This window comes from Seriola aureovittata, chromosome 3, assembly GCF_021018895.1.
Source record: "Seriola aureovittata isolate HTS-2021-v1 ecotype China chromosome 3, ASM2101889v1, whole genome shotgun sequence".
Classification (NCBI taxonomy): Eukaryota; Metazoa; Chordata; class Actinopteri; order Carangiformes; family Carangidae; genus Seriola; species Seriola aureovittata.
This window is the reverse complement of record NC_079366.1, coordinates 30,697,406-30,725,168: the sequence shown is the minus strand read 5'-3', so window position 1 is coordinate 30,725,168 and position 27,763 is coordinate 30,697,406. Positions and strand designations below refer to the sequence as shown.

The following is a 27,763-nucleotide window of genomic DNA, read 5'->3' as shown; positions in this document are numbered from 1 at the left end:
CAGCACTTTTAAAATTTGACCTCAAGTTAAGAGTCACAACGCAAACCTGTCCTTTTGTTCTTTGTTCTGTAAAATAGTACACTGACATACTGTATGTGTGAAGCTGAGGACCAGCTACAACAAAAATAACTATTTAAATTCATCACAGATTTATTTCCTCGCATTTAAAACAAATGTACACAGTACACACACTGGAATATTTGTTTAAATATAACATTGATTTTTACATTTCTACACATAAAGACAGTCAAACAAATGTTTTTGGTCATCAGGTTGATTTAAATATGTTTGGAACAGAAATTATAACATGTCGAGCAGTTCGAAGTGATTTGTTTTGTAACTTTGAAGACGCCTGCGAGAATAAAGGTTTATCTACACAGGAAGTGCTGTCCGTCTCACATGGACATCGTGTAGGTTTTTGATTGGTTGATTTTTTCTACACAAGAGAACCAGCTTCCTCCGGTGAACACAGAGACACTGACGAACCAAAGCCCCAGAACCCGAACGCAGGGTAGACAGGTTGAGTGAAGGTGGTGCTGAAGGTGTGGAGGTGGATCAGTGAGTCAGAGGAGACTCTGTAGAAGGACAGAGAACCAGCAGGACAGTCCACATACACTGCTACTCTGTGAGAGACAGAGGAGGAGGAGGAGGAGGAGGAGGAAGGAGGGAGGTCTGTTCTTTTGTTATTGTGCCACACAGTGTAACGATCACCATCAGAGCAGAGGAGACTCCAGGACCGACCGTTCACTCCAAATCTGCAGTGATCCCTGTTTCCTCTCCTTCTGATGTTTCTATAAGCCACTGCTACATCAACCTTTCCTGCCCACTCCACCTCCCAGTAGTGGCGACCAGTCAGACCATCTTCACACAGCAGCTGCCAGTTGGCAAACCTGTGCAGATGATCATGATGCGGCTGTTGCTCCTTTACTGTTGTCACCGTCCGGTTGTTGTCAGACAGTTCGAGGTTTGTGTTCACTGTGTTTGTGTCCAGTGTGAGTTCACAGGCGTCTGATGGGGAGAACAAGACGGCAGCAGTTTATCGTCAAGACAACTGATGGATTCATTGTTGGTTATTAAAATAAAAACCTCTCAGGGATTCAACCTTTTGGATCTTTCAAACCGAGAGTTGACTGCAGATACACAAGCTTTTTATTTAGACATCTTTAACATGCACTGCCTTGTTTCCATGAATCAAAGTGAGGACACACTTACACTTCCTCAGACCAGGTTTCAGCCTCTGCTCTCCACCATGCTCCAACCTGGAGGAAGAAACCAAGTCTTAATTAGTCCAAGTCTCAAAACACAGTTACAAAGTGCTTCACGAGACAAGATAAAATTGAGGACAAACAATAAAAGAATAAATGATAAAATTTGAGATATTAAAAAACAGTTGAAATGTTTTGCACCATTGGGGGTGGGGGTGTGGGGGGGTGTAAGAGAAAAGTGTGATAGTGAAGTTCAGTAAAAATAAATTCGATTTTTAAGTGCCTTTTCAGGAAAGCACACACCCCAACCAAAATCTTATCAGCATCACTGAAACAACCGGTTCATGAGAAGAAATGTTGGGCTGATAGAGAAGCAGTGTGAGCTGTTGTTGTCTGTTCATACCTGAAAGTATCCAGTCTACACTGTGGATCCTCCAGTTCTGCAGACAGCAGCTTTACTCCTAAGTCTCCTGGATGATTGTAGCTCAGGTCCAGCTCTCTCAGATGGGAGGGTTTGGATCTTAGAGCCGAGACCAGAGAAGAACAACCTGCCTCAGTGACAAGACAGCCTGACACCCTGTAGACATAGACATAGACAAACACACTTAGACAACTGACTTTTCTTTCAGCTTGTAACCTATATATTTGTTGAATAACTGGTTAACTGGTTAAATCCTGACCTGAGAGTCTCCAGTGTACAGTGTAGACTCTTTAGACCAGCAGAGAGCAGCTTCACCCCTGAATCCTGCAGGTCGTTGTTACTCAGGTCCAGTTCTCTCAGTCTAGAGGACTGGGAGCTGAGGACTGAGGCCAGAGCTCCACAGCTTCTCTCTGACAGATTACAGCCGCTCAACCTGGAGGAAAGTTAGTGATACAGGACTGTGACACTGTTTCTATGATTCACAAAGCATCACACTTCTTGATTTCACTGAGTCAAGTTAGAAAAGCCATCACTCATTAGGGTTTTGATTGAAGAAACTGAAGCCTGACCTGAGAGTCTCCAGTTTACAGTTTGGACTTTTCAGTCCAGGAGAGAGCAGTTTCAAATCTGAATCCTGCAGGTCGTTATTACTCAGGTCCAGTTCTCTCAGTCTAAAGGACTGGGATCTGAGAACTGATGAGATCTGCTCACAGCAATCATCTGTCAGTCTGGTTTGAGACAACCTACAAGAAAAAAATCTTTTTTGTTTTAGCTGCTTCATTTTTGAGCCATGCTCAGGGTCATTTAGGAGGACAAGATTCAGTGTAGTTGTCAGCAGGTAAAGTTATCATTAGGATCTTATCAGTACAACTCATTATTTTTTAATTATATTTTTCAAAAAGGAACTTAGATTTTTTTGGATTATAATGTTAACAAAAGTAATTTTCCAGCAAAACTCATACCCTTGTAAAAAAACGCAGCTGTCTAAGTCTACAAGAATTTGTTGAATTTTAAGATATAGTTAATTAGGCAAAGCAGTTAGGCTACACACAGATAGCTCCACTTTAGCTTGTTCATGATAATTCAATTTTAGCTTAACAAGCCTATTATACTAAAACATACAAACAACAAGTCTTATGTTGAAGTCTGTCCACCCTCTAATAGTGTTAATACTGTTTCCCTGTCATGCTATCTGTAGGCTGAGATATTAATTTAGGAGTACCAAAGATGGGGGGAGGGTATGATAGATGGCAAATGTCACTTCCTAATAAATGACTCAGTAGAAAGTGAAGGAATATTTCTGCATTGTAGAAGGATTTTAAGAAAAAAAATGTTTTGTTTCAGCAGTGGAGAATCACAGTGTGATCTGACCTGAGAGTCTCCAGGGTACAGTGTGGACTCTCCAGATCAGGAAACAGCAGCTTCAGTCCTGAATCCTGCAGATCATTGTTATCCAGGTCCAGCTCTCTCAGTCTAGAGGACTGGGAGCTGAGAACTGATGAGATCTCCTTGCAGCTTTTCTCTGTGAGTCCGGTTTGAGTCAACCTGATACAAAAATTCATGGAAACAAAAATTTTCTTTGTGTTATAGGTGGTAAAATTTCAAAGACTGTTCAGTGTCGGCAAGCGCAAGTTTGAAGTAGAATACACTATTACACATCAGAATGTGAGCTGACCTGAGAGTCTCCAGTGTACAGTGTGGACTCTCCAGTCTAGCCGAGAGCAGCTTCACTCCTGAATCCTGCAGATCATTGTTACTCAGGTCCAGCTCTCTCAGACTAGAAGACTGGGAGCTGAGAACTGATGAGATGTCCTCACAGCATTTCTCTGTGAGTCTGTTTTGATTCACCCTGATAAAATAATCAATGAAGAAAAAATGTCTTTGTGCTTTAGGTGATAAAATTCCAAGGACTGTGCAGTGGCTGTAAGCACAACACCATTTGTTCTGTTAAACAGGAACATTAGCAGTATCCTTTATGATTGACAGTGCTCTCAGCATTATTGACATTGAGAAGACAGTAGAAATAAGGGGAACATTTTTGTTCCATCACAGACAACACTATATATTGGACATTATACAAAATGCACTATTACACAAAAGCATCAGAGAAAAAAGCATGTGATCTGACCTGAGAGTCTCCAGTTTACAGTGTGGACTCTGCAGTCCAGCAGACAGCAGCTTCACCCCTGAGTCCTGCAGGTCGTTGTTACTCAGGTCCAGTTCTCTCAGTCTAGAGGACTGGGAGCTGAGGACTGAGGTCAGAGCTTCACAGCTTCTCTCTGACAGATTACAGCCGCTCAACCTGAAGGAGAGTTAGTGACAAACAATTTTTCTATTGGCCAAAATGTAAAAAGCTTCACAGTAATATGGTGGCCTTCTCTTATCAATGATCACATTAATTGGTCATAATTGGTGAAACCCTAACCCTACATGTTTAATTAAGTTTTCTTGAATCCTACACATGATAATTATCGTTAGTATCTACAGTTATCTGTGCACCTACAGAGCTCTGGTGGAGGCTTTGACCACTGGCAGCAGCCTCAGAAGAGCCTCCTCTGAAGCAGAGTATTTCTTCAGGTCAAACATGTCCAGATCTTCTTCTGAGGACAGTAAGATGAAGACCAGAGCTGACCATTGAGCAGGAGACAGTTTATCAGTGGAGACACGTCCTGATCTCAGGTAATGTTGGATCTGCTCCACTAGAGAACGATCATTCAGTTCATTCAGACAGTGGAACAGGTTGATGCTTTTCTCTGGAGACAGATTCTCATTGATCTTCTTCTTGATGTACTGAACTGTTTCCTGATTGGTCTGTGAGCCACTTCCTGTCTGCGTCAGCAGGCCACGTAGAAGAGTCTGATTGGTCTGCAGTGAAAGACCCAGGAGGAAGCGGAGGAACAAGTCCAGGTGTCCATTAGGACTCTGTAAGGCCTCGTCCACAGCTCTCTGGTAGAAGAGTGTTGGTTCGGGTTTGTTTCCGAACAGTTTAGACCACCAGGAAGTTGATTGTTCTTCTGACATCAGATTGAGTCCAGACTTGATGAAGGTCAGATGGACATGAAGAGCAGCCAGAAACTCCTGAACACTCAGATGGACGAAGCAGAACACATTGTCCTGGTACAGGCCTCTCTCCTCTTTAAAGATCTGTGTGAACACTCCTGAGTACACTGAGGCTGCTCTGATATCGATGCCACACTCTGTCAGGTCTGATTCATAGAAGATCAGGTTTCCTTTCTGCAGCTGCTCAAAAGCCAGTTTTCCCAGAGACTCAATCATCTTCCTGTTCTCTGGACTCCAGTGTGGATCTGACGCAGATCCTCCATCATTCCTGACGTTCTTTCTTTTTAGCAGAACCACCAGGAAGTGGATGTACATCTCAGTCAGGGTCTTGGGCAGCTCTCCTCCCTCTCTGGTTTTCAACAGCTCCTCCAGAACTGTAGCAGTGATCCAGCAGAAGACTGGGATGTGGCACATGATGTGGAGGCTTCGTGATGTCTTGATGTGGGAGATGATCCTGCTGGCCTGCTCCTCATCTCTGAACCTCTTCCTGAAGTACTCCTCCTTCTGTGGGTCAGTGAACCCTCTGACCTCTGTCACCACGTCAACACACTCAGGAGGGATCTGATTGGCTGCTGCAGGTCGTGTGGTTATCCAGAGGCGAGCAGAGGGAAGCAGTTTCCCCCTGATGAGGTTTGTCAGCAGCACGTCCACTGAGGTGGACTCTGTAACATCAGTCAGGATCTCAGTGTTGTGGAAGTCCAGAGGAAGTCGACACTCATCCAGACCGTCAAAGATGAACACGACCTGGAACTGATCAAACCTGCAGATTCCTGCTTCTTTGGTTTCAGTAAAGAAGTGATGAACAAGTTCCACCAAGCTGAACTTTCTCTCTTTCAGCACATTCAGCTCTCTGAAGGTGAATGGAAATGTGAACTGTATGTCCTGGTTGTCTTTGTCTTCAGCCCAGTCCAGAGTGAACTTCTGTGTTAAGACTGTTTTCCCAATGCCACCCACTCCCTTTGTCATCACTGTTCTGATTGGTCCGTCTCTTCCAGGTGAGGCTTTAAAGATGTCTTCTTGTCTGATGGTTGTTTCTGGTCTGTCTGGTTTCCTGGATGCTGTTTCAATCTGTCTGACCTCATGTTCATGATTGACCTCTCCAGTCCCTCCCTCTGTGATGTAGAGCTCTGTGTAGATCTGGTTCAGAAGGGTTGGGTTTCCTGCTTTAGCGATCCCCTCAAACACAAACTGGAACTTCTTCTTCAGGCTAGATTTGAGTTGACGTTGACAAACTGCAGCAGTAGTTCCTGAATTAAGACAAAGCAAACAACAGCAGTGAGTGGATGTTGGTGTAAATGTGAGAAAGCTGATGGTGGAACGACTCTTACTGCTCTGCAAACTTTCAGCCAGATCATCCTGCTTCATTCTCCTCAGGAAGTGTAAGGTGATCTCCAGAAATGCTTCTCTGGTGCTCGTACTCTGCTTTCCATCCTCACCGTCCAACACCTCCTCATCCTCATTCGTCTTTAAGCATTCTGGGTAATCTGGACTCAGAACCTTCTGAAACTTCTTCAGCTCGTTCTTTACATAATTGACAATGTTCTGCTCAAGATGCTGGAACAAAAGCATACATACAATTTCAAATTAGGTTTGTTTTGCTTATTTTCAGTAAAGTAAAGTAAGTAAAAGTTGTGCTTTAACATTTATTCACCATATATATGGCGTCCAGGTCTGTCGGATGCTGCTGGACAGACTCATCACGGGGAAACTCAAACTTTTGCTGCTCAACCCTAAAGAAAACATAGTATGATGTTTCCATATTCCAACAGACGTGTTTTCAGATATTTCTCTTCAATAAATTACATGACTTAAGCGATTTAAAAACAAGATTTCAGATGCTGCTGAAGATGGCTGCCTCAGTGTCGCACTCTGGTACTTTTTCTGTTTGTGTGTTGTTTTCATTGCTCAAATCAGTTGACAGATTCTTTTTGCTCTTTTCAGAAGAACTGCAGAATAACAAACTCATCTGGTTTAAATTCTTACTTTTCTGGAGCAGAGTTTTCACCTCTGAAGTTAACAGGTTCAATCATGGACCAGTTGCTCTTCATAGACAGACAGTCGGGTATTTGCTGATGAACCCTGACAGAAACAGGAATGACAACAGAAGAACTGTTTAAAACTTATAGAGGAACAGGATTTTTATCAGCGGGTAAATGTAAAAACCACACAAAATCTATGACACGAAAACTTAAACCTTTGTCATCTGTGTAGCTGTTATAACTTATGTTCAATTTGCTGATGAGGAGGCAAAAGGACAAACAGCAAAGATCCATGAGTCGACCCTTGTGTGACTCCATAGAGAATGTGCCATTTACTAAAACTAAAATAACCTAGTGAGACACTTAAATTTTGATATCACAGCCGTGATTTGACCCAGTAGAGAACAGTATGACAGAAACTAACACACCTGTCAAACCTGTAAACTACAAACTTCTCCACTTGAGCACTGTATTCTTTATTCTTTATTTACAAGGATAGCCCCTTGAGATGTCCCATCTCATTTTCGAGGGGGTCCTTACAGCTGATACAAAACCAAACGAAACACAAAAACGACATCATAGTAGGAAATCATAATAAAGGTAAATACAACACAAGACAATTAGACGCAGAGACAACCACACTCATACACATGTACACTCGAACTTTGCTCCCATAGTCACCCCCCCTTCCAGCCCATACCATAATCAGAGACAATCAGCGAACCATCTGCGAAAATACAACTGCAAGGTGACAAGAATGAAGATACATATAATAAACAGCATAAGGGAGAGGAGAGAAGAAAAATAAATAAATAAATAAAAATAAAATAAAAAATAAAAGAGAGAAAGATCAGAAACAGGAGCAGGATGTTTGAAGATGAGTAAGAAGAGATGATTTGAAGATATGGAAAGAGGTAATAGACCTGAGTGAACGGGGAAGATTGTTCCAGTCCTATTTCTTTGTTGATTCTGGGTGTAAGGAAGAAGGGATGATCCGTATGCCTTAAGCTGTACTGTGAACTAAAAGGAATTAGGTAATGTTTCAGATATGAAGGGAAATTGAAATGAATACACTTAAAAATAAACAGTGACCAATGGAGTTGCCTTCTTGACTTGGGGGCCAGCCAGTTCAAAGAAGTCCTAAGAAGCCATCTTCAAAAGCTTTAAAACAGCAGTTTCAAAGCTTTTCACACTTGTTCTTCCTGACGAACCCGTCTGACTTTATCTTCTACAACCCAGACTCCCCGTTAAATTCAGTCTCAAATAAAGTTTGACAGGGTGGCCTGACCTCACCAGTTCCCATTCAACCCACTCTTCATCCCATTGTGCTTGACATCTTACCTGCTATTCCAATAAATATGATTTTTTAACAATTCATTGATTATCAGAACTGTTGGTCATTAACTTTCTGTTAATTGACAAATCTGTTAATGAACTAGCAACAGATGTAATGAAGTACGGTACGTCTGCAGAATAACAAACTAATCAGGTTTAAATTCTTACCTTTCTTGGTGTCCATCTCCGAAGTTAAAAGGTTCAAGCTTGGACTCGTCACTCTTCATGGACAGACAGCTGGGTGCAGGACAGTCTGGTCTCTGCTGATGAAGCCTGATAGAAACACAACAGACAGACAGTTTAAACCCCAAGTGAAGTTTTTTAATCAGCAGGTCAAATCTAAGAACAAGATATAAAATGAAAGGAAGGATATAAAAATTAACCAGGAGTGGACTCTCCATAGAGCAAGTCTTATTCACTCACGTTAAAGTAACTAGTTAATAGTTTGATTTTGTTTTTTTTGCATCCACTTGGATAGTTTGCTTTTGGCCAAACGTATCAGCAACTGAACTTAAAATGGAAAAGAACAAGGTGAAAAAGAGCGTCAGGTGAAACAACACCAGCAGATTCAGCTTCTGCTCTCATGTTGAAAGGTTTTAGGTCCTGCCGCCGGAGTGACCATGGCGATTAAAAAATGACAGATTTCCATAGTTTGAAAATTACTGGGAACATTTGGGAAAAGTTAATTATTACATGACATGATGAGATAAGAGGCGTTGGAGAAGGTGACAGCAGTGTTCTCTGAAATGATCAACATCAACAACACATTGTGTGAATGTTGCAAAAGAAACGTTCTGCCAACCATAACACAGAACATGATGCAGTGCTATGGGAACGTTCCCTGCGAGCTGGGACTACGTTGACTTACTGAGTTTTTGAAGGAAGTTCTCCTTCAGACAGCAAAGATGGATCCATGGACACACAGCTGGGTTTAGGTTCAGGAGAGTCTGGTCTCTGCTGCTGCTCTGGCCTTCAACACAACACACACACACAGAGGTTTGAGTGTGAATAATGATGGAGCAGTGATCTGAGTCATGGACCGTTAGAGATCCTCATCTCACCTCTGAACTTTGGTCTGAGTCTCACACAAACACAACCTGCTGTCAGCACTCACACATTATTCCTCGTCATTCCTCTCAGTCACATGACGAACATACAGATCTCTGACTGGGAGGAAACTAAAAACAAACTAATTAGTTAACTTAAAACCTTAAAATTGTTTAAGTGGAAAATACAAACTCAGAATGTGATGAAAAACATGACCATATTATGAAAAGTTCCTCTCCGGACATGTTTGAAACTCTGTAAAAGTACTCTGCTATCATTATCATATTTGTTTAACATGGTCTTGTGTTTGTGACATGTGTTTTGGTATTAGACCACTAGATGGAGCCCATCACTCGCACCATCTGCACAGGGCTGAGGAGTTGCCAGACTGTTGTGGAGACAGCTTCATGTAAATATTTACATTGCATTATTGTGATACTATAGATGATGTACTTAACTGATCCTAAATAAGGAAATTATGGCATCTGTGTAAAATGTAAATGATGAACAAATCACTCAAATACTTGTTGCGACGTTATTCTTTCTTCTTCTTCACTTATTTTCACCTTTTAAAGTGCACCTAGGCTCATTCTGAGCACTATTATTAATCTTACAATAAACAGCAATGTGCAAAAGTTTCAAGCATTTGAATAAAGTGAAGACGTTTTTAGAAATAACACCATGAACTTCATGTGCAGTAATCAAACATAACCTGTGACCCCTCTCGGTTAAGACACGTAAACAGGAAGTGCGCCTGTATTCTGACCGTTACGGTAACTAAACCGTTTGTGACTGTTTTCGCTTTTTTCAAACAAACAGACATCCGTTACCATAAAACACATTTTCAAACTGATAACTAACTAATCGTGTAACAGCTGAACCCAGTTTTCAACATTTAAATGAACGTTTAGTCGTTAAAAGCTCGAGGAGCCATCGGGCGGTCAAACCTGTGGTCAAACAGCCTGGACACGTCTCAACGTTCAACAGTTTTATTTACACAAACGTCGGTGTGAACACGAACAAAAGGCTGAAACTGTCAGACAACAAGAGTGATTTCAGAAGAAAAGACAGAAAACTTACATTAAAAACACACATTCACCGTCGTCTTAGCAGGTGGAAATCATCTGCGTCACAACGAGGTTTTGAAAGTGAAAGTTTGACAAGTGACAACATCCGTTGGAGCCCCTGCAGATATGGGGAGGCAGCCCCGTGCAATTCAACTATATCACTGGTTAATTTTCTTCCATTAATAAAACACATTTTCACACAAGCATTTGGGCAATAAGATCTTACTGAAAATATAGTACTTATTTGTGTAACTGTTTTTTTGTTTTTAATTTTTAAAGGAAAAATCTAACTTCATCTAAAACCCATATTCAAAGTTATTTTCAATGTTAAAAAAAAAGTGATATAAAATACCAAAAAAAAGTGATATAAAATGTACATGTTACTAGACAGGTTTAACTGCATAAAACAATTACAAAAACTTTTTTATAATGATTTTTTTCTTAATCTTAGTCTTCTGTTCTTTTATCAGCACACTGCTGCGTCTTTGGGCAGTTTGTTCAGGTAACCAACATAGATATAAAAATGTAGATACCTCATTGGCTGGCACTTTGTGTCTCTGCTGTAATATATCTGATTCGATCTGCCCCCAGTAACTGCATTTAATCCGAACAAGCAGCTAGTATCATGTTCAACTTTTCTCATGGTCAATTTCTCACACACACACACACATATATATATATATATATATATATATATATAATATATATATATATATATATAGTCTTTGCGTTTAATATTTCTTTACACAGGAGGAGACCATCCCTCCAACACTGAACACAGGGACACTGAGGAACCAGGTCGCAGCTCAAACCCAGGGTAAAGAGGTTGAGTGAATGTGGTGTTGACGGTGTGGAGGAGGATCAGTGTGTTAGAGGAGACTCTGTAGAAAGACAGTATGCCAGCACGACAGTCCACAAATACTCCTACTCTGTTAGAGACAGAGGAGGAGGAGGACGGGGGAGGGATGTCTGTTTTCACGCCACTGTGCCAGAAAGCGTAACCATAACTCCCAGAGCAGAAGAAACTCCAGGACTGATCATTTCGTCCAAACCTGCAGGCAGCACTGTCTCCTCTCCTTCCAACCTCTCTGTAAGTCAGTGCTATATAAACTCTTCCTTCGCACTCAACCTCCCAGTAACAGCGACCAGTCAGACCATTTCTACACAGCAGTGGCCAGCATCTGTCTCGATGATCAGGATACAGCTGCCCCTCCGTCACTGTCACCGTCCTGTTGTTGTCAGACAGTTTGAAGTTTCTGTTTATTGTGTTTATGTCCAGTGTGAGATCACAGGCATCTGAGGGAGAGAACGCAATAGATATTTTCATGACAGACATTTTGACTTGTCAAATGACATGACATTTATGAAATAAATTATATGAATAAATTGTTAAATATATAAACAAATGATGAAAAAACAAAAAAATTTGTGAAACTGAGAAATTACTAAAACTCAACTTATTATGAAATATTATTGAAATCACTTTATGTGTTCATGTTTATTTTAATTCCCGTCTGTGTTGTTTCCTGACAGTCTGTCACCTCTGTATTGTCGTCCAATTAGTCCTCTGAATGCATACAGCAAGACCAGAAGTATTTAGACGTTTATACTTTTTTTTTTCCTTCAGGCTCTGAGCTTTAGCACATTCAATTTGAAATAAAATGTAGTGGAACAAATAAATAATAAAGTGGAAACAGCTGATCACTCATGCAAGTTAAATGTTCGATACGTCAGAATTTATATAGAAAAGGTGTTTCCATTTTTCATTAAGCATATAAACTCTTTTTCGAAAAAGGCGAAAATCACCTCAAAACCTTTGTTGCGTAATTTAGTGCTTTTTCAAACTTCCATTTCCATCAATTTTTCCAATGCAATACTTCAAATTGTGTATAAAAAATACACTGGAAACACCGATAATTACTGCCTGAAGTCTTCTATCCACAGGTATCAGCAGCTTTGTATCTTCCCTGATGATTTCACTCCAGCTTCCTTCAGCTCTTGCTTGTTGTGGGGTCTCTCTACTCTTCTTCAGTAAGAGGAATGCAGCTCAAATCGGACTGAGGAAAAGCTGTCCAATAAGTTTTGACGTATTGGGCTGAATTTGAGCACAGAATGCCTCTGGCAGTGGGATAGTTCCATTGTAGATCTCCCTAGGCTACAAATACCTACAAATTTTCATACATCTGGGTGAATCCTACTGCAAGGGCTACTGTAAAACATGACATTCCTCTGTTGGCAAATCATCAAAATTCACTGTGCTGCCACCGACACGCCGTTCAACGACCCTGAAAAAGCTTAGCAATTTAACAACGCAAAGGTCTTAAGATTACATGAACCCAATTTGAGGTTGACCTGATTCAAATTCTAGGAGAAGTTTGTTAAAGTACGACGACTGAAAATGTCAACAAAATGGCGGACTTCCGGTTGGGTTTAGCCAGTGGGTCCAGAAAGCTTTTTTGCAGATTTCAAGACAATACACATGCCTACCAATTTTCATGCATCTAGGTCAAATTTACTGTGGGGGTTACTTTGTTGGAATTTTCTAGGGGGCGTCCTTGAGCCATTTTGCCACACCCACGGCCAACACCCAAAGCGAGTTAAGCCACATCTGATGCATGTGCTAACTTTTGTTAGTTTTCGTGAACCCCTTGCCCCTCAAAAATGCTGAAAGCCATTAGGGGGCGCTATAGAGCTCAAATCAAACTACTCATGAGTATAAACATGTCTGCCCGGTTTTGTGAGTTTTTGAACATCCTAAAGGCCTCAAAATGTGTTTGAAAAAGGAAAATCCAAAAAAGCCCACTTCCTGTCTGGTTAAAAAAAAAAAAAAAAATGGACTAAACCCTTTATGATGCGTCCAATAATCCCTCTGAATTTCATAAACATCCGAGCCGGAGCCCATCTGTCACGCCCAAGCCCGATCACTATTGAAACTTGCAATTATTGACTGCCCTAAGGTCTGTGCCAATTTACATGAGTTTTCAAGTATGCTAAGGCCCCTCAAAAATCAATTATTCCATAAATAATAATAATCCTTCCAAAGACAATAGGTTCCTTGAACCTCCGGTGCTCGGCCCTAATAAGATAATGACTTTATTGGATCTTGAATCGAATTGGATCTTTTTCTCTCATTTGAGATAATTTATTCCAAAATGTCCTTTTTCAAAAGTAGAAACCTTCCCCGTGACACCTTTATTTTATTCTAAGTTTTATTTCTTAATGCCACATTTCATGGCAGCAATGTCACCACCCTCTCACTTTTCAGCCAGTCACAATCCCTCTGCCTTTTAAGCTAGCAAACTCAACAACTGCTACCATATTTAGCCAGTTAGCACCTGTGGCTAGAGCAACAATAATATCAACAATTAAATGTGACATTTTGAAATAAAAGTGTTAGTAGGAAAATGTTGACATGCAATATAAGCAGACTTCTGCTTATTGTGAAATAAAAATGAACTATAGAGTATTATGTATGTATGTATTATGAATATAAAAATGATAAAATATTTTATAATTAATAGTTGAGTTTTAAAAACTGCTAAAATTATTTCACAAATTTATGTTTCATATCTATATTTTAACAATTTTTCATGGGATTATCTATTTCATATTATTTATTTATTTAACTGAACTGAGCACTCTGGGCTCCATATCCATGTAAATAATAACATTAACAGTGGCTCCTTTCCATCAAGTCATGTCAGTGAGTGAACACGCACTATAAAAGGGATAATACATGGTATGTTGTGGGTTTTTTTTAAGATCTTTGGTGATTTTGGTGAATAATATTGACTAATTCCAGCCTGATGTTTAACATGTGCTACCTTATTTTCATTAAATAAATCTACACTTACACTTTAGCAGATTCAGCCTCTCTTCTTCATGTTCCGCACTGGAAGCAAGGTGAGACAAGTTTATTTGTATGGCCATTAAGACAAAATATAAAACAAACATAAGTCAGTGTATTAAAAAAAGACTATAAATAGACACACAGGAAAAAACAGAGCCAGAATAAAATCTCATAAATCTCATCATCAACAATCTACATAAACTTGCCCCTCTTACTTCTGATCTACACACATTTACATTGCACAATCTGTAAAACTTTATTTGTATTGTACCTTTCATACAGGTCAGTACAATTCAAAACGCTTTGCAGATGAAACTATACATTTTACACTTCCCCTTCCTCTTGTCCACAACTACACCAAATTTCAGGTTGATGTGTAAAAGTTTTACAGCACTATTAGTAAGCAAGTAGCAAGGCATCTATAAAAAACTTCTACTAAACAGTTAAAATCGGAATTTCAATAATTCAAGAAATCTTTTTTTCTTTAAATTGTATATTAAATTATAAAAAGCCTCCTTCTTTTGAGTGGCTGTATATTTTACTTACTAAAAATCTGGTTTATACAGCATTTAATATTTGACAAACAGAAACAACAGTGTGTTATAATGAAGCATAACAGTGTCATCTGACCTGCAATTTTCTGGCGTAACCTGAGGACTCTCCTGTCCAGCAGAGAGCAGCTTCACTCCTGAGTCCTGCAAGTTGTTTTTACTCAGGCCAAGCAAACTTGAGGACTGGGAATACAAACCTGTAACCAGGGTTTGACGGGTTCTCTGCTGCAGTCTGCAGTCACTCCATCTGAAGAAAAGTTAGTGATGAATCAAAACGCTGATAGTGTCTCTGTTTTCATTCTGTTATCTCGACATAAAAAAGCTCCACGATCTTGACATAACAAAGCTCCGTTATCTCAAGATAACAGAAGAACTGCACTATTCAAATTATTACAATCATGAAAAGTACCTCACATCAGTCAATCAGAGATTAGTATCACAACATGCCAAGTTCTTAGAAGGGTTGGGACAAAATAAACATGAGGCACAAATTAATAATGAGAAGAACAGCTGAAACGCTAAGCACCGGTTTTAAGTTCAGTGTAATGTGTTAAATGACTGTTGTTTGTTAAAGTTAAAAGCTGGGTTTTATCAGTGACTACCATTTGAAAACAGGAGAGTGAGCTGTGTTTTGGAGCTGCCTTTTTTAGTTGGAAATTCTACTAAACTACGCAGATGCTGTGTGCACAAGGGCAGGGCCTTAGGACAGGTTTCTCCAGCGCATATCTCACTGCTGGATGTAGGGTTTGAAACGACTTGCTAACAGCTTTCCGAGTTCTCAAGAATCAATGAGTACAGAGAAAACGCTTGCTTTGCACAAGATTCAAATGACCTCCAACATGCACGCCAATGATATGGTACCATAAAGTTATTTTGTTTTTCTATGTAGGTCACCAGGACATACATACCTATGTGAACCCATGTTTAAGTATTAAGAAAATCTTACATTATGGCAGTGAACCCTTCTGTTTCAATGGTTATTCATGTTTAGTAGAAATATGAATTATGTGGTAAAAGTATGAGTTTTGAGCTCACATCAACAGTATAGCTATACAATAAGCTAACCAGGCTTCTCTGCACTCCAGTCAGAGTAATAGCTAAGACTTGTTAGTTATAGTATACACATCCATATTTTACATTTTAGTAAACCCTCACCAATTTTCCACAAAAGGAAAGGATTATCACATATGAAGATTTAATGCCATTACAATCCTGTCACAAAATTAGAACTGAGTGGGTGGGCTACAAAAGGTGGTGATTTAACCTGATATTTTCTGGCATACACAGAGGAGACTCCCATCCAGCAGAGAGCAGCTTCGCTCCTGAATTCTGAAGGCCATTGTCTTTCAGACTGGAGGACTGGGATATTAAAACTGCAGCCTGGTCTTCACAGCTTCTCTCTGACAGATTGGAGTCACTCAACCTGAAGAAGAGTTAGTTGATGAATGATAACACTGGTAATATTGCTGTTTTCAAATGTACAACATTTCTGTCAGTTCAAACTTCAGCAGGTACTTGTATCTGATATCTGTATCTGATACCTGATGAAGTGCAAGCAGACCAAAACATTGTAAGTTTATAAATATTAAAGTAGTTATTGAGACAGTGTGAAGCATTTTTTCATGTTTTATTCAAACTTGCTTTCCACAATACACCTGTCACATATGCTGGTGTGCAGAGATTTTTTCAGATTTTTTGAGTGTATCTACTTACCACATTTTAAGGAATGCCCTGTCTGCGCCAAACACTCAGATAATTAATCATTTATTTATTGATTTAAAACAAAGTTGAATGCTGACCTGCAAGTTTGTGTTCCTGGACTTTGCAGATTGTTTTCATTCACATCCAGCTCTCTCAGACAAGAGGAATGGGAGTTGAGAACCAATGACAACTCCAGAAAGCTATTCTTCGTGAGCCTGGTTTGACGCAACCTGATAAAAATGAACAAATTTAAAGAACATGGGTGTTTAGTAGCTTTCTGCTGCTGTTTTGGACCACCTGAGGGGACCCAGAATGGATAAGGGAAACAAAGAAGGATGCATCTCCAAGCACTAGTGAAAAAGTCTTGTTTGATACACACTATAAGTTACATTACAAGACTTGCACTTGGAGATCCTTCAGTGTTTCATGGTATGTCCACATACTAACGGGCACTGCAGAAAGAACTATTGAGAGTAACTAAGTGAGTAAGTGAAAGTTCATGGTATCAAATAAATTTGTGCAATGTTTTAATGCATTTTATCAACTGTAAAAATATAAAGCTCTGTTTCATGAATAGAGAATATGTATATTTCATGCAATGTCAAAAACATGGACCATACACATTTAATGAAGGAGGTACAAGACAGTGTTACACAACAGCATCACAGTGTGGTCTGACCTGAGAGTTTCTATCTTGCAGTTTGCACTCTTCAGTCCAACAGATAGTTGCTTTACCCCTGAATCCTGTAGGTTGTTGTTATTCAGGTCCAGTTCTCTCAGTCTAGAGGACTGGGAGCTGAGAACTGAAGACAGAGCTTCACAGCTTCTCTCTGACAGATTACAGCCACTCAACCTGAAGGAGAGTTAGTGGTAAAGACAAACACTGATACAGTTTGTTTTGAACAATGAAAAAAGTAACTTTCATGGGATGCCTCTGAGCCAAATACTTAATCAGTCATTTGTAGATTGATTAAAGAAAAAGCTTAACCCTGACCTGAGAGTCTCCAGTGTACAATGTGAACTCTCCAGTCCCATAGAGAGCAGCTTCAAGCCTGAATCTTGCAGGTTGTTGTTACTCAGGTCCAGCTCCCTCAGAGTAAAGGACTTGGAACTGAGGACTGCTGAGAGACCCTGACAGCATTTCTCTGTGAGCCTGGTCTGACTCAATCTGATAAATAAACAACAATAAATATTATTTCTCTTTATGGCTTAGGAATTTAGCCATCCAGATAAATTCAGTGCCAGTGAAAGGGTTTGTTGTACTCATCATGGCATTCAGGGTATGCTGTGGCATGTTAGTAGCTGGTAAAAGCCCAAGGGCTTAATTGTCATTTACACCATATCGCCCACCCCATTGGAGATTTTGTATGTTGCATTGAATACAAAAACTAGACTATACAGTATATACCGGTAATCAAGATGCAATACAGTGTCACAACAGCATCAGTGTGGTCTGACCTGAGAGTTTCCAGCTTACAGTTTGCACTATTCAGTCCAGCAAACAGCAGCTTCACTCCTGAATCCCACAGGTTGTTGTTACTCAGGTCCAGTTCTCTCAGTCTAGAGGACTGTGAGCTGAGAACTGAGGCCAGAGCTTCACAACTTCTCTCTGACAGATTACAGCCGCTCAGCCTGAAGGAGAATTAGTGATAAAGACAAACAATGTTCAGTGCAAAAACTTTGTCTTGAAAGAGAATTTTAGTTGAGTAATTATTTCCATGATTTTTGGTCATCAATAAGAACTATATAGTAGAGTTAACCCTGCCACAGCGTCCATGATTAGAGTCCAACTGGGAACCTTTGTTACATATTGCTGTCTCTCTAATTAAGGCAAAAATGCCCAAATTATAAAAACACAGATTGTTTCAGCACATTTTACATGGCTGTATTAATCTGTGGTAGTGTAATAACAATAAAGAAATTCTAAACTAAGAATATTTCTGTTAAAATTATTAATTAAATATTATTATGAATATCAGTTGTGTAATACGCTTATTAACTGAGACCAATCCTACACATGATAATTATCATTAGTATCTACAATTATCTGTGCACATACAGAGCTTTGTTAGAGGCTTTGACCACTGGCAGCAGCTTCAGGAGAGCCTCCTCTGAACCAGAGTGTTTGTTCAGGTCAAACACGTCCAGATCTTCTTCTGAGGACAGTAATATGAAGACCAGAGCTGACCATTGAGCAGGAGACAGTTTATCTGTGGAGAGACTTCCTGATCTCAGGTAATGTTGGATCTGCTTCACTAGAGAACGATCATTCAGTTCATTCAGACAGTGGAACAGGTTGATGCTTCTCTCTAGAGACAGATTCTCATTGATCTTCTTCTTGATGTACTGGACTGTTTCCTGATTGGTCTGTGAGCCACTTCCTGTCTGTCTCAGCAAGCCACGTAGAAGAGACTGATTGGTCTGCAGTGAAAGACCCAGGAGGAAGCGGAGGAACAAGTCCAAGTGTCCATAAGGACTCTGTAAGGCCTTGTCCACAGCTCTCTGGTAGAAATGTGTTGGTTCAGGTTTGTTTCCAAACAGTTTAGATCGTAGCTGGGTTGATGGTTCTTCTGACATCAGATTGAGTCCAGACTTGATGAAGGTCAGATGGACATGAAGAGCAGCCAGAAACTCCTGAACACTCAGATGGACGAAGCAGAACACCTTGTCCTGGTACAGGCCTCTCTCCTCTTTAAAGATCTGTGTGAACACTCCTGAGTACACTGAGGCTGCTCTGATATCGATGCCACACTCTGTCAGGTCTGATTCATAGAAGATCAGGTTTCCTTTCTGCAGCTGCTCAAAAGCCAGTTTTCCCAGAGACTCAATCATCTCTTTGTTCTCTGGACTCCAGTGTGAATCTGACGCAGGTCTTCCATAATTCCTGACGTTCTTCATTTTTAGCAGAACCACCAGGAAGTGGATGTACATCTCAGTCAGGGTCTTGGGCAGCTCTCCTCTCCTTCTGGTTTTCAACACCTCGTCCAGAACTGTAGCAGTGATCCAGCAGAAGACTGGGATGTGGCACATGATGTGGAGGCTTCGTGATGTCTTGATGTGGGAGATGATCCTGCTGGCCTGCTCCTCATCTCTGAACCTCTTCCTGAAGTACTCCTCCTTCTGTGGGTCAGTGAACCCTCTGACCTCTGTCACCACGTCAACACACTCAGGAGGGATCTGATTGGCTGCTGCAGGTCGTGTGGTTATCCAGAGGCGAGCAGAGGGAAGCAGTTTCCCCCTGATGAGGTTTGTCAGCAGCACGTCCACTGAGGTGGACTCTGTAACATCAGTCAGGATCTCAGTGTTGTGGAAGTCCAGAGGAAGTCTACACTCATCCAGACCGTCAAAGATGAACACGACCTGGAACTGATCAAACCTGCAGATTCCTGCTTCTTTGGTTTCAGTAAAGAAGTGATGAACAAGTTCCACCAAGCTGAACTTTCTCTCTTTCAGCACATTCAGCTCTCTGAAGGTGAATGGAAATGTGAACTGTATGTCCTGGTTGGCTTTGTCTTCAGCCCAGTCCAGAGTGAACTTCTGTGTTAAGACTGTTTTCCCAATGCCAGCCACTCCCTTTGTCATCACTGTTCTGATTGGTCCAGCTCTTCCAGGTGAGGCTTTAAAGATGTCTTCTTGTCTGATGGTCGTTTCTGGTCTGTCTGGTTTCCTGGATGCTGTTTCAATCTGTCTGACCTCATGTTCATCATTGACCTCTCCAGTCCCTCCCTCTGTGATGTAGAGCTCTGTGTAGATCTGGTTCAGAAGGGTTGGGTTTCCTGCTTTAGCGATCCCCTCAAACAAATACTCCTGCAGATTAGACTTGAGTTGACGTTGACAAACTACAGCAGCAGTTCCTGAATTAAGACAGAAGATAACAGCAGTGAGTGGATGTTAGTGAAAACGTGAAAAAGTGGATGGTGGAACGACTCTTACTGCTCTGCAAACTTTCAGCCAGATCATCCTGCTTCATTCTCCTCAGGAAGTGTAAGGTGATCTCCAGAAATGCTTCTCTGGCTCCTCTCTGCTCTTCCTCATCCCCATTCTGGCTCCCCAAGCATTCTGGGTAATCTGGACTCAGAACCTTTTGGAACTTCTTCAGCTCAGTCTTCATAAAAGTGACAATGTTCTCCTTAAGATGCTGGAAAGGAATAACAGTCCTGAGCATAGAAACACCCCTCTCATGTTGTGAAAGCTGCATTGGTCTGAAGATTGCATTACACAGGCAGCTGTGACCAAAATGAATCAAGTGCAAGTTGCTGTTGGACAGTTACACACCATAAATACAGAGTCCAGGTCTGCCGGATGCTGCTGTACAGACTGACCACGGAGAAACTCTGAGCTTTGCTGCTGAACCCTGTGGAGAAAACAGAAAGATGTCTGGAAAAATTAAACATATATGTATGGTTGGATGTTTCTTTGAAGAACATTTGATCGATTAGATGTTATAGTTTATATGTTTTGACATCAGTGACAACACCATTATAGGTTCTGTAAACGATTGTCACTGCCACAAGATGTTGCACTAGACCAACATCTCAGACCGAAAAAAAAACACTTTGTCAGCCACCAAGGTGTTACGAAGCCCAGTGAAGGTGTCCACTAAACACACAAGAAGTACAGCTGAATAAAGTCACCCTGTGTACAGGAGAGCCCAAAAAAGCACAATCTAACCACAACCATTAGCCCATGCTAGCATTGTCATGACATGCTGCATGGCAATGCTGACAGTTAGCCAGCTATAAATAGTGACATTTATAATATTTATAATATTGGTAACAGCAAGTTAGCTAACGTTATCATGTCTACTGTAGCCGTCACTAGAGAAAACAGACATGTAACATTATGAACCATCAATTAACTTGCACATGGAGGAGAAGATCCTGTTCGGAGTCAAGCTGGACCCTTTAGCAGCTCGTTTGGTTCTTGTCTCAGTAAAGCCAGAACAGTTTGGCTCCACAGTTGGACTGGGAAAGAAATTCAGACTTGGACTTCGCTGGGAACGCAGTTATACAAATTACACTGAAGGAGCCAGTAAAGATACTGATGCAGCTGGTAAAAATGGGATGTTTTGGACCTAGTTGGACCTAGTGGGACCTGTGCTCACAGCCGAGTACTGTGCAGCTCTATTGGCATTCGCCAGAGTTCACCAGAATTGGCAGGTCCACCATTGGTACCCCTTTCTCTTCACAGATGAGAGCAAGTTCACACTGACCACATGTGACAGGCGTGAAAGAGTCTGGAGGCACCGTGGTGAACATTATGCTGCCTGTAACATCATCCAGCATGACCAGTTTGGGTCACTGGGTCAGTGATGGTCTGGGGAGGCATATCCTCGGAGGGTCACACAAACCTCTATATCATAGCCAACAGTACCCTGACTGCTGTTATGTATCGGGATGAAATCCTCAGAAGGACTGTCAAACTTTATGCTGGTGAAGTGGGCCCTGGGTTCCTCCTAGTGCAGGACAATGCCGGCTTCATGTGGCCAGAGTGTGAAGGCAGTTCCTGGATGATGAAGGCATTGATGCCATTGACTGGCCCTCATGTTCCCCTGACCTAAATCCAATTGAGCACCTATGGGACATTATGGATCAGTGCATCCAATGCTGCCAAGTACCGCCACAGACGCCACTTATCCAGGTGTGGGAGGAGATCCCACAGGACAACATCTGTTGACTCATCAGGAACATACAGATCTGGGAGTGCATACAGGCACCTGGGGGCCACACACACTACTGAGTCACATTATGAGTTGCCGTGATGAAATTCACACAAGTTGGAGCAGCCTGTGATTTCGATCTTTTACTTTGATTTTCCGTGTGATTGTGAATCCAGCCCTCAATGGGTTGATGATTTTGGTTTCCATTGACCGTTGTTATGTAATTTTGTTCTCAACAAATTATTCAATGTACATCAGATAAGATTTTCAACTTGAATAATTTGTTCGTCAACACATCATCCGATATGTGATTTAAGTGTTCCCTTAATTTTTTTGCAGTGTATTTAATGTCTCACCGGTACTTTAAAGAAAATGGCCCCACCAAAGCAAAGCCCTGCACTGTTTTAACGCAGGGGGTTGTAAGTGAAATTTTCAGGGGAGGTATAGAATGGTGCACACATGCCACACATCAAAAATGTCACATATCCACCAGCAGGTGGCCCTGTAATAATCAAGTATACGTTTTCTCAAAAACAGCTTGGTCTAGAGTCAAAATCTGTTCTTCATGCCAGTCTCTCTATTAATCAGCATCTTTACTCCATTGGAAATCTGCTCTAAAAATAGTAAATTTCTTTTTTAAGGCAAAGGTTGTTCATTTGATTCATACAGAATTTGCAATACATCTACAGCCAATGCTGTAAAAAAAATTTAAAAAAAAGGTGGTAAAGAAATTTCATTACATCAGTCTGTTTTAAAATATACACTTAAGTTCAATTTTACATAAAGGCTTATAAATTAAAATTGGCCGAAGTGATTGTAAACAAACTGTATAGTATGTGTTTGGATGCTAAGTCCCAGCTTTGATACAAAATCATGGGATATTCTGCCTCTATGGGGCGCCACAAATGAAAAAAGTTAATATCTTTTTTCTATCATTGCTTAAGTTAGCTTCTGATTCAACAGTTAAAGGGAAACGTACCTTTTGATACTGAGCAACCAATTCTGCATTTTTTGCACAATGTACTGGTATGAAAGTGTGTTAGATATTGTGGTAAAAGCCTTGAGACCTTTATTCTACTTAGATTTTGCTGCATTACACATCAGATCAGGTCTGGATCAAACCCACTGTACTTAAGACTTGTCAAATGTTGACAAGAACAACCCACTGATAATTGTTTAAACTGTGCTTAAAACAAAGTTTAATAATTATTCTAATAGTGAAAACACAAAAAGGACTACACTGTATTTAGTATAACCACTATACTTAGTTTGTCAAATGTGGACTAGATTACCAATGAGGGTGTAAGGGTTTCAGATTTGTGAAAACTTTATTTTATTCATGATAACACAAAAACCATGTCTGGATGTACTGTATAAAATCACTTGTTTGCTAGCTAGTGCACTATACTTACTATTTTATTACAGTTTCAGAATGCTCCGTTGAGTTTATGCTCTTTATAGCTGTGTTTCCCCTGTTTGTACCTGATGGTACACCGCTGCTTAAATGTGACCACCGCTGCTGATTTTCTTTATTGTTTTAATAAGAGAGGAGAGGGAGGACAGGGCTGTCTTGTCTCTTTACAAATTAATATTATAATATTCTGCAATATGAAAACTTCTTATCCAGGACAATTCATACACCTGTGAGTTAAGCATATAAACAAGACACTTTGCACTTACCTCGGGCCTCTTGGAACAAATATTATGTGTGCACAAAAACGTTGCGTACGCCATCTTTCACACTCACGGTCGGATGTATCAAGAGTGAAATGAACGAGAAAATCGCGTTCCTCCATTGTTATCATGGTGTTATCCACTGTCTAATTTAAAATCAATTCTAGGTGAGGATAAGAAATTACATTTTTCCTTTGGTTGACCAGCCCATTTATCTGTTTGAGTCATTTACTTCTGCCGATAAACTAATGCATAAAGTTGGAAAGATTTGGATAGTCTCACGGTTTGCCTGGCACATCGCTGTATTCTATGCAGTGGTGGATGTAATAATACTCTGGAAACCTTTTTTTCTCATTTCAATCAAGAGGAAGTGCATAAACTGGTTCTGGTGCAAGACATTTCACCTCACCGCATTAGAGGCCTTCACACACTCTTACTCAATTTATTATTATTGATGCCAGAGGACTCGCACTCGCTGAATTGCCTCTTTTTGGCCGACTTATCGCTTGGTTTTGCCATTTTCCTGATTCTGAAGTGAGGGGTAGTGCAGGCATTTATACTCATTAGCATATTGAATTCATGTCATAGAGAGGGTAGAGTGTAGTTTTCGTGCATGTGCGCTCAAATCCACGACAATTGGGTAAGGTACAAATGTACAAAGAATGTAATGTGTGTTGACTCGTGCGTGCTCACGGTTTCATACATATAGCAAGTGCCAGGTAGATTTCAACAATGAAGGAAGCAATGCTTCAGGATTATCATTCACAGAAGGTCAAACAGCAGGGGCCGACTGAATCAATGGCCCTTGGGCAATTATTGAGCTAACACTAACGTTATATAACATCAACTTCTACTGTAGCAGACTGTCTGATGTTGAGTTTCATAGAGGTAAGTTTTATTGAAATAACATGAACAGCAGTCCAAACAAGAAATATGACTTCCATGGGTTGTAAGTGGCATCAGATGATGCAGGGTTATGGGAACGTTCCCTGCGAGCTGGGACTATGTTGACTTACTGAGTTTCAGAGGGAAGTTCTCCTTCTGAGGGAAAAGATGGATCCATGGACCGGTGGCTCTTGATGGACACACAGCTGCGTTCAGGTCCAGAAGAGTCTGGTCTCTGCTGCTGCTCTGGCCTTCAACACAACACACACACAGAGGTTTGAGTGTGAATAATGATGGAGCAGTGATCTGAGTCATGGACCGTTAGAGATCCTCATCTCACCTCTGAACTTTGGTCTGAGTCTCATGTTCCCCACACAGAGTGGCTTTAGAGGGAGGGGCTCCCTCCTCCGTCTCCTCCCGCTGATCCATGGCAGAGCCCCCACCTTCACACAACAACATGATGTCAGAGCTCACACATTATCATCACAGGTTGCAGGATTTCTGCTGCTGTCTTCAACCCTGACAGGAAAATTATATTTGTGACCCAATTTCCGGTATGTTTCATATTAGGATTTTCTTTTACTCTTCTACACTATTCACAATAGAAAAATAAAATCCAAGTGTTAAGCATCATTCTTCTTGTCATTCTTTCCACAGATATAAAGGAAGATGTTAACCGCACCATTTACATTCAATTTTGGTGAGTCGTGCTCAAATTTAAATAAAATAATTCACTTGTCCAAGTATAAAGCTGAAACAAATTCTGCTCTCTCATCTTGGTGAAACAAGTCTGTACTTATTTAGTGACGAAGAGACCATGACAGATAATGTATAATTTTGAGAAATAAGCTTTAATTTTATTTTTTAATCAGAAAGCAAAGGATGAAGGAAACACATAAATGATTTTTTGTATTTTTGTATGTAGTTTTATTGTAAGGCAAATTTTATTCATATAGCACCATTCAGACACAAGTAGGGGTGTAACGGTACGCAAAACTCACATTACATAACATTACATAACAAACATACATTTCTTTAATCTATAATGAATTTAAGTTGTAAACATAAACATGTAATTGTAAACTTGTAACCGAGTGGCCATAATTTTCATTGGATGACTTGTTATTTGTTGAAAACAAGAAATGAACATAAAGGCACATTTCTTAATAAAAGTAAAAAACCTAAGTCTTCTAGGTATTATTGATACAGCTGCGATCCAGACTGAAAGTGTTTGAGACGGTTTTCAAATAAATAAGAAATAAATCATACAAAAATAAAATAAAGATCCATTAAAGTGATGCTTTGTAGAAAATGATTGATACATTCACTCTATTCTCATGTTTTTAGTTCAGAAAGATGGATGTATCATCATCTGCAGAAAGGGCAGATCTGTTTTTTACCTTTATTTTGATAGCCACAGTGAGATAGAGACAGGAAGGTACGGGAGCGAGAGGATGACATGAAGCAAAAGGCCTGGGGTCCGATTCAATGGCCCACAGTCCTACCAACAGTGGCCCGGGGCGGGACTAAACCTTTATGGAACAGTTCTACCAGGTGAGCGACCCAAGAAAGGACAGATCTACTGGTGCTAACAATGTCTCCTGTGACACACATGGGTACAGCTAGATTTTATTCATTTGGATTTGAACCGAACAACACGGCACAAATACATGAACCATTAACAAGCCAAGCAATTGAAATACTATTCTTTTCTTCTTCTCACATCATATTACAAACTAAGTTATCTACATAATGAGCTGAAGCAAGAAAAGGACTCTTACCTGTTTCCTGTCTGGAGGTCTGGAGAATATCTGAACCTGTCACAAGCATCAAAGTCCAGTTGCCCTTGCATCAATGAGGAAGTGAAATTCCATCTTCAGCTGTTTCAGCTTCCTCTTCAGGTCATGTGAAGTCTCATTGTGGTAACTCACTGTAACAGAATCACATGATGAAGACAGGTTAAGTACAGCTGTGCCCATCTACACAGTACATACATTCCCATCAGCACATATCATCATATATATCTTCATATTACACTCAGTATTACTTTTGTATTTGTTTGACCGTTGTCCACGCAGTCCCTACTTTAGCTAATCTAGCTAAAGCTGGCAGCAAAAAATGGACCCATCGTACAGCCATGGGTCACAGTCAGCCTGACTAAACCGGATATCTTGGTTATTGGTTTGTAAATTATGCTGACATTAACACGTTAAACTTCTCATACAAACATGTTGTTCAGCCAAACCATGTTCAAGGTCGCAGAATGTTACTGAAAAAGCCAAAATGTATGTAACGTATTTTTAAAGTTAATGGTGGCTTTAATCAGATGATGATATTAGGCTTCTATAGTAAAATGTTCAGTCTTTATAGTACAAGATTCCCTCTTCATGCTACAATCCCTCCACTGCAGCTCAGCAAAACACACAGAGGGAATTTCATATTACTGCGAACCTCTGACTGGGAGGAAACAAATGAAGCCTTCTGATCCCTAATTCATGAAAATACTACATACACAAATCTGACAGTTTACACAATAGGTTGTTTTCTGAGTTTTTGTTTTCACATTAACATTTGAGAAAAGGTATTCTGAACCTGAACCTGAGTGTGCTGTGTTAAAGGCTACGCCAACATATTATTTTTGTCTCCACAAAGCTCTTAAGGACACAGGTTCAATTGTGCCTGGATAGAAAAAAATACAAGCATCCATTTGAAGTTGTAACTTTCTGTCCTTTACCTGGTTCCACGGCTCGGGCACAGATGGAGTGGAGCAGGACGGAAATCTTGGTTTTGCTTCAAGGCTCAGCCAGATGTTCCTCAGGCATGCAATGCATGCAGATGTTTGATCACCACCAGCTGCCATTGAGCCTGACAATGGAAGAGTTGTATTATTATTACCACAAACACCCCAGGATCAACTTATCCTTCTCCTTAAGCTTTCATTTTTAGGCTAGCAATGTCCAATTAATAAATTACATGACTCTCATTAACAGTCAAAGGTCATTTTACAGATCCTAACTGTACTAAGGGACCGGTTTTGGAAATTAGCTTCAGCTACAAAGACATGTACAGAACATTGAACACCCCTCCTGCACTTTTACATGTGTTTCTGTGTCTGTCCCTTACGAATAAACCAAATAAATAAAAAAGAATAAAATGATAACAGATCATATTTCTGTTAGAAACAAGTGTCTTGTCTCAATGTGCGCGCTTCACACTAGCTATTTCGACTGCATTAGCACGTTCGGCAACATGCAGTGCGCTGTACGTACCCGGATGCTGCGCTCACAACGGTTAAAAAGCCGAGCGAGGAACAACGGACACTTCTCACC

General features: G+C 40.4%; 2 protein-coding genes across 3 annotated transcripts; both read right to left on the bottom strand.

Annotated features, from left to right (window-relative positions):
- Positions 1 to 126: 126 nt before the first annotated feature.
- On the bottom strand, positions 127 to 10,213 carry LOC130164365 (NACHT, LRR and PYD domains-containing protein 12-like). 2 transcript variants are annotated; one of them, XM_056369053.1, is made up of 15 exons: positions 10,128 to 10,213; positions 8,869 to 8,970; positions 8,169 to 8,273; positions 6,670 to 6,765; positions 6,338 to 6,416; positions 6,015 to 6,240; positions 4,130 to 5,933; positions 3,755 to 3,928; positions 3,302 to 3,475; positions 2,998 to 3,171; positions 2,196 to 2,369; positions 1,886 to 2,059; positions 1,609 to 1,782; positions 1,213 to 1,259; positions 127 to 1,008 (listed from the first exon to the last, which is right to left on the bottom strand). In XM_056369053.1, coding segments are annotated over exons 1-15 (4,077 nt in total). In that variant the 5' UTR covers positions 10,130 to 10,213; the 3' UTR covers positions 127 to 436. The 2 variants fall into 2 exon arrangements, with proteins under 2 accessions (XP_056225028.1, XP_056225032.1); XM_056369057.1 differs by lacking the exon at positions 10,128 to 10,213 and adding an exon at positions 7,589 to 7,685 and having other exon boundaries at positions 8,869 to 8,903.
- LOC130164657 (NLR family CARD domain-containing protein 3-like) lies at positions 10,023 to 27,629 on the bottom strand. The gene is made up of 15 exons (XM_056369539.1): positions 27,169 to 27,629; positions 26,216 to 26,364; positions 24,775 to 24,877; positions 24,566 to 24,685; positions 20,492 to 20,570; positions 20,150 to 20,354; positions 18,276 to 20,070; positions 17,675 to 17,848; positions 17,211 to 17,384; positions 16,896 to 17,069; positions 16,315 to 16,446; positions 15,780 to 15,938; positions 14,595 to 14,762; positions 13,969 to 14,006; positions 10,023 to 11,410 (listed from the first exon to the last, which is right to left on the bottom strand). The coding sequence occupies exons 2-15, from the start codon at positions 26,262 to 26,264 to the stop codon at positions 10,857 to 10,859; spliced, it is 3,924 nt and encodes a 1,307-aa protein (XP_056225514.1). The 5' UTR covers positions 26,265 to 26,364; positions 27,169 to 27,629; the 3' UTR covers positions 10,023 to 10,856.
- Between the last annotated feature and the right edge of the window lie 134 nt (positions 27,630 to 27,763).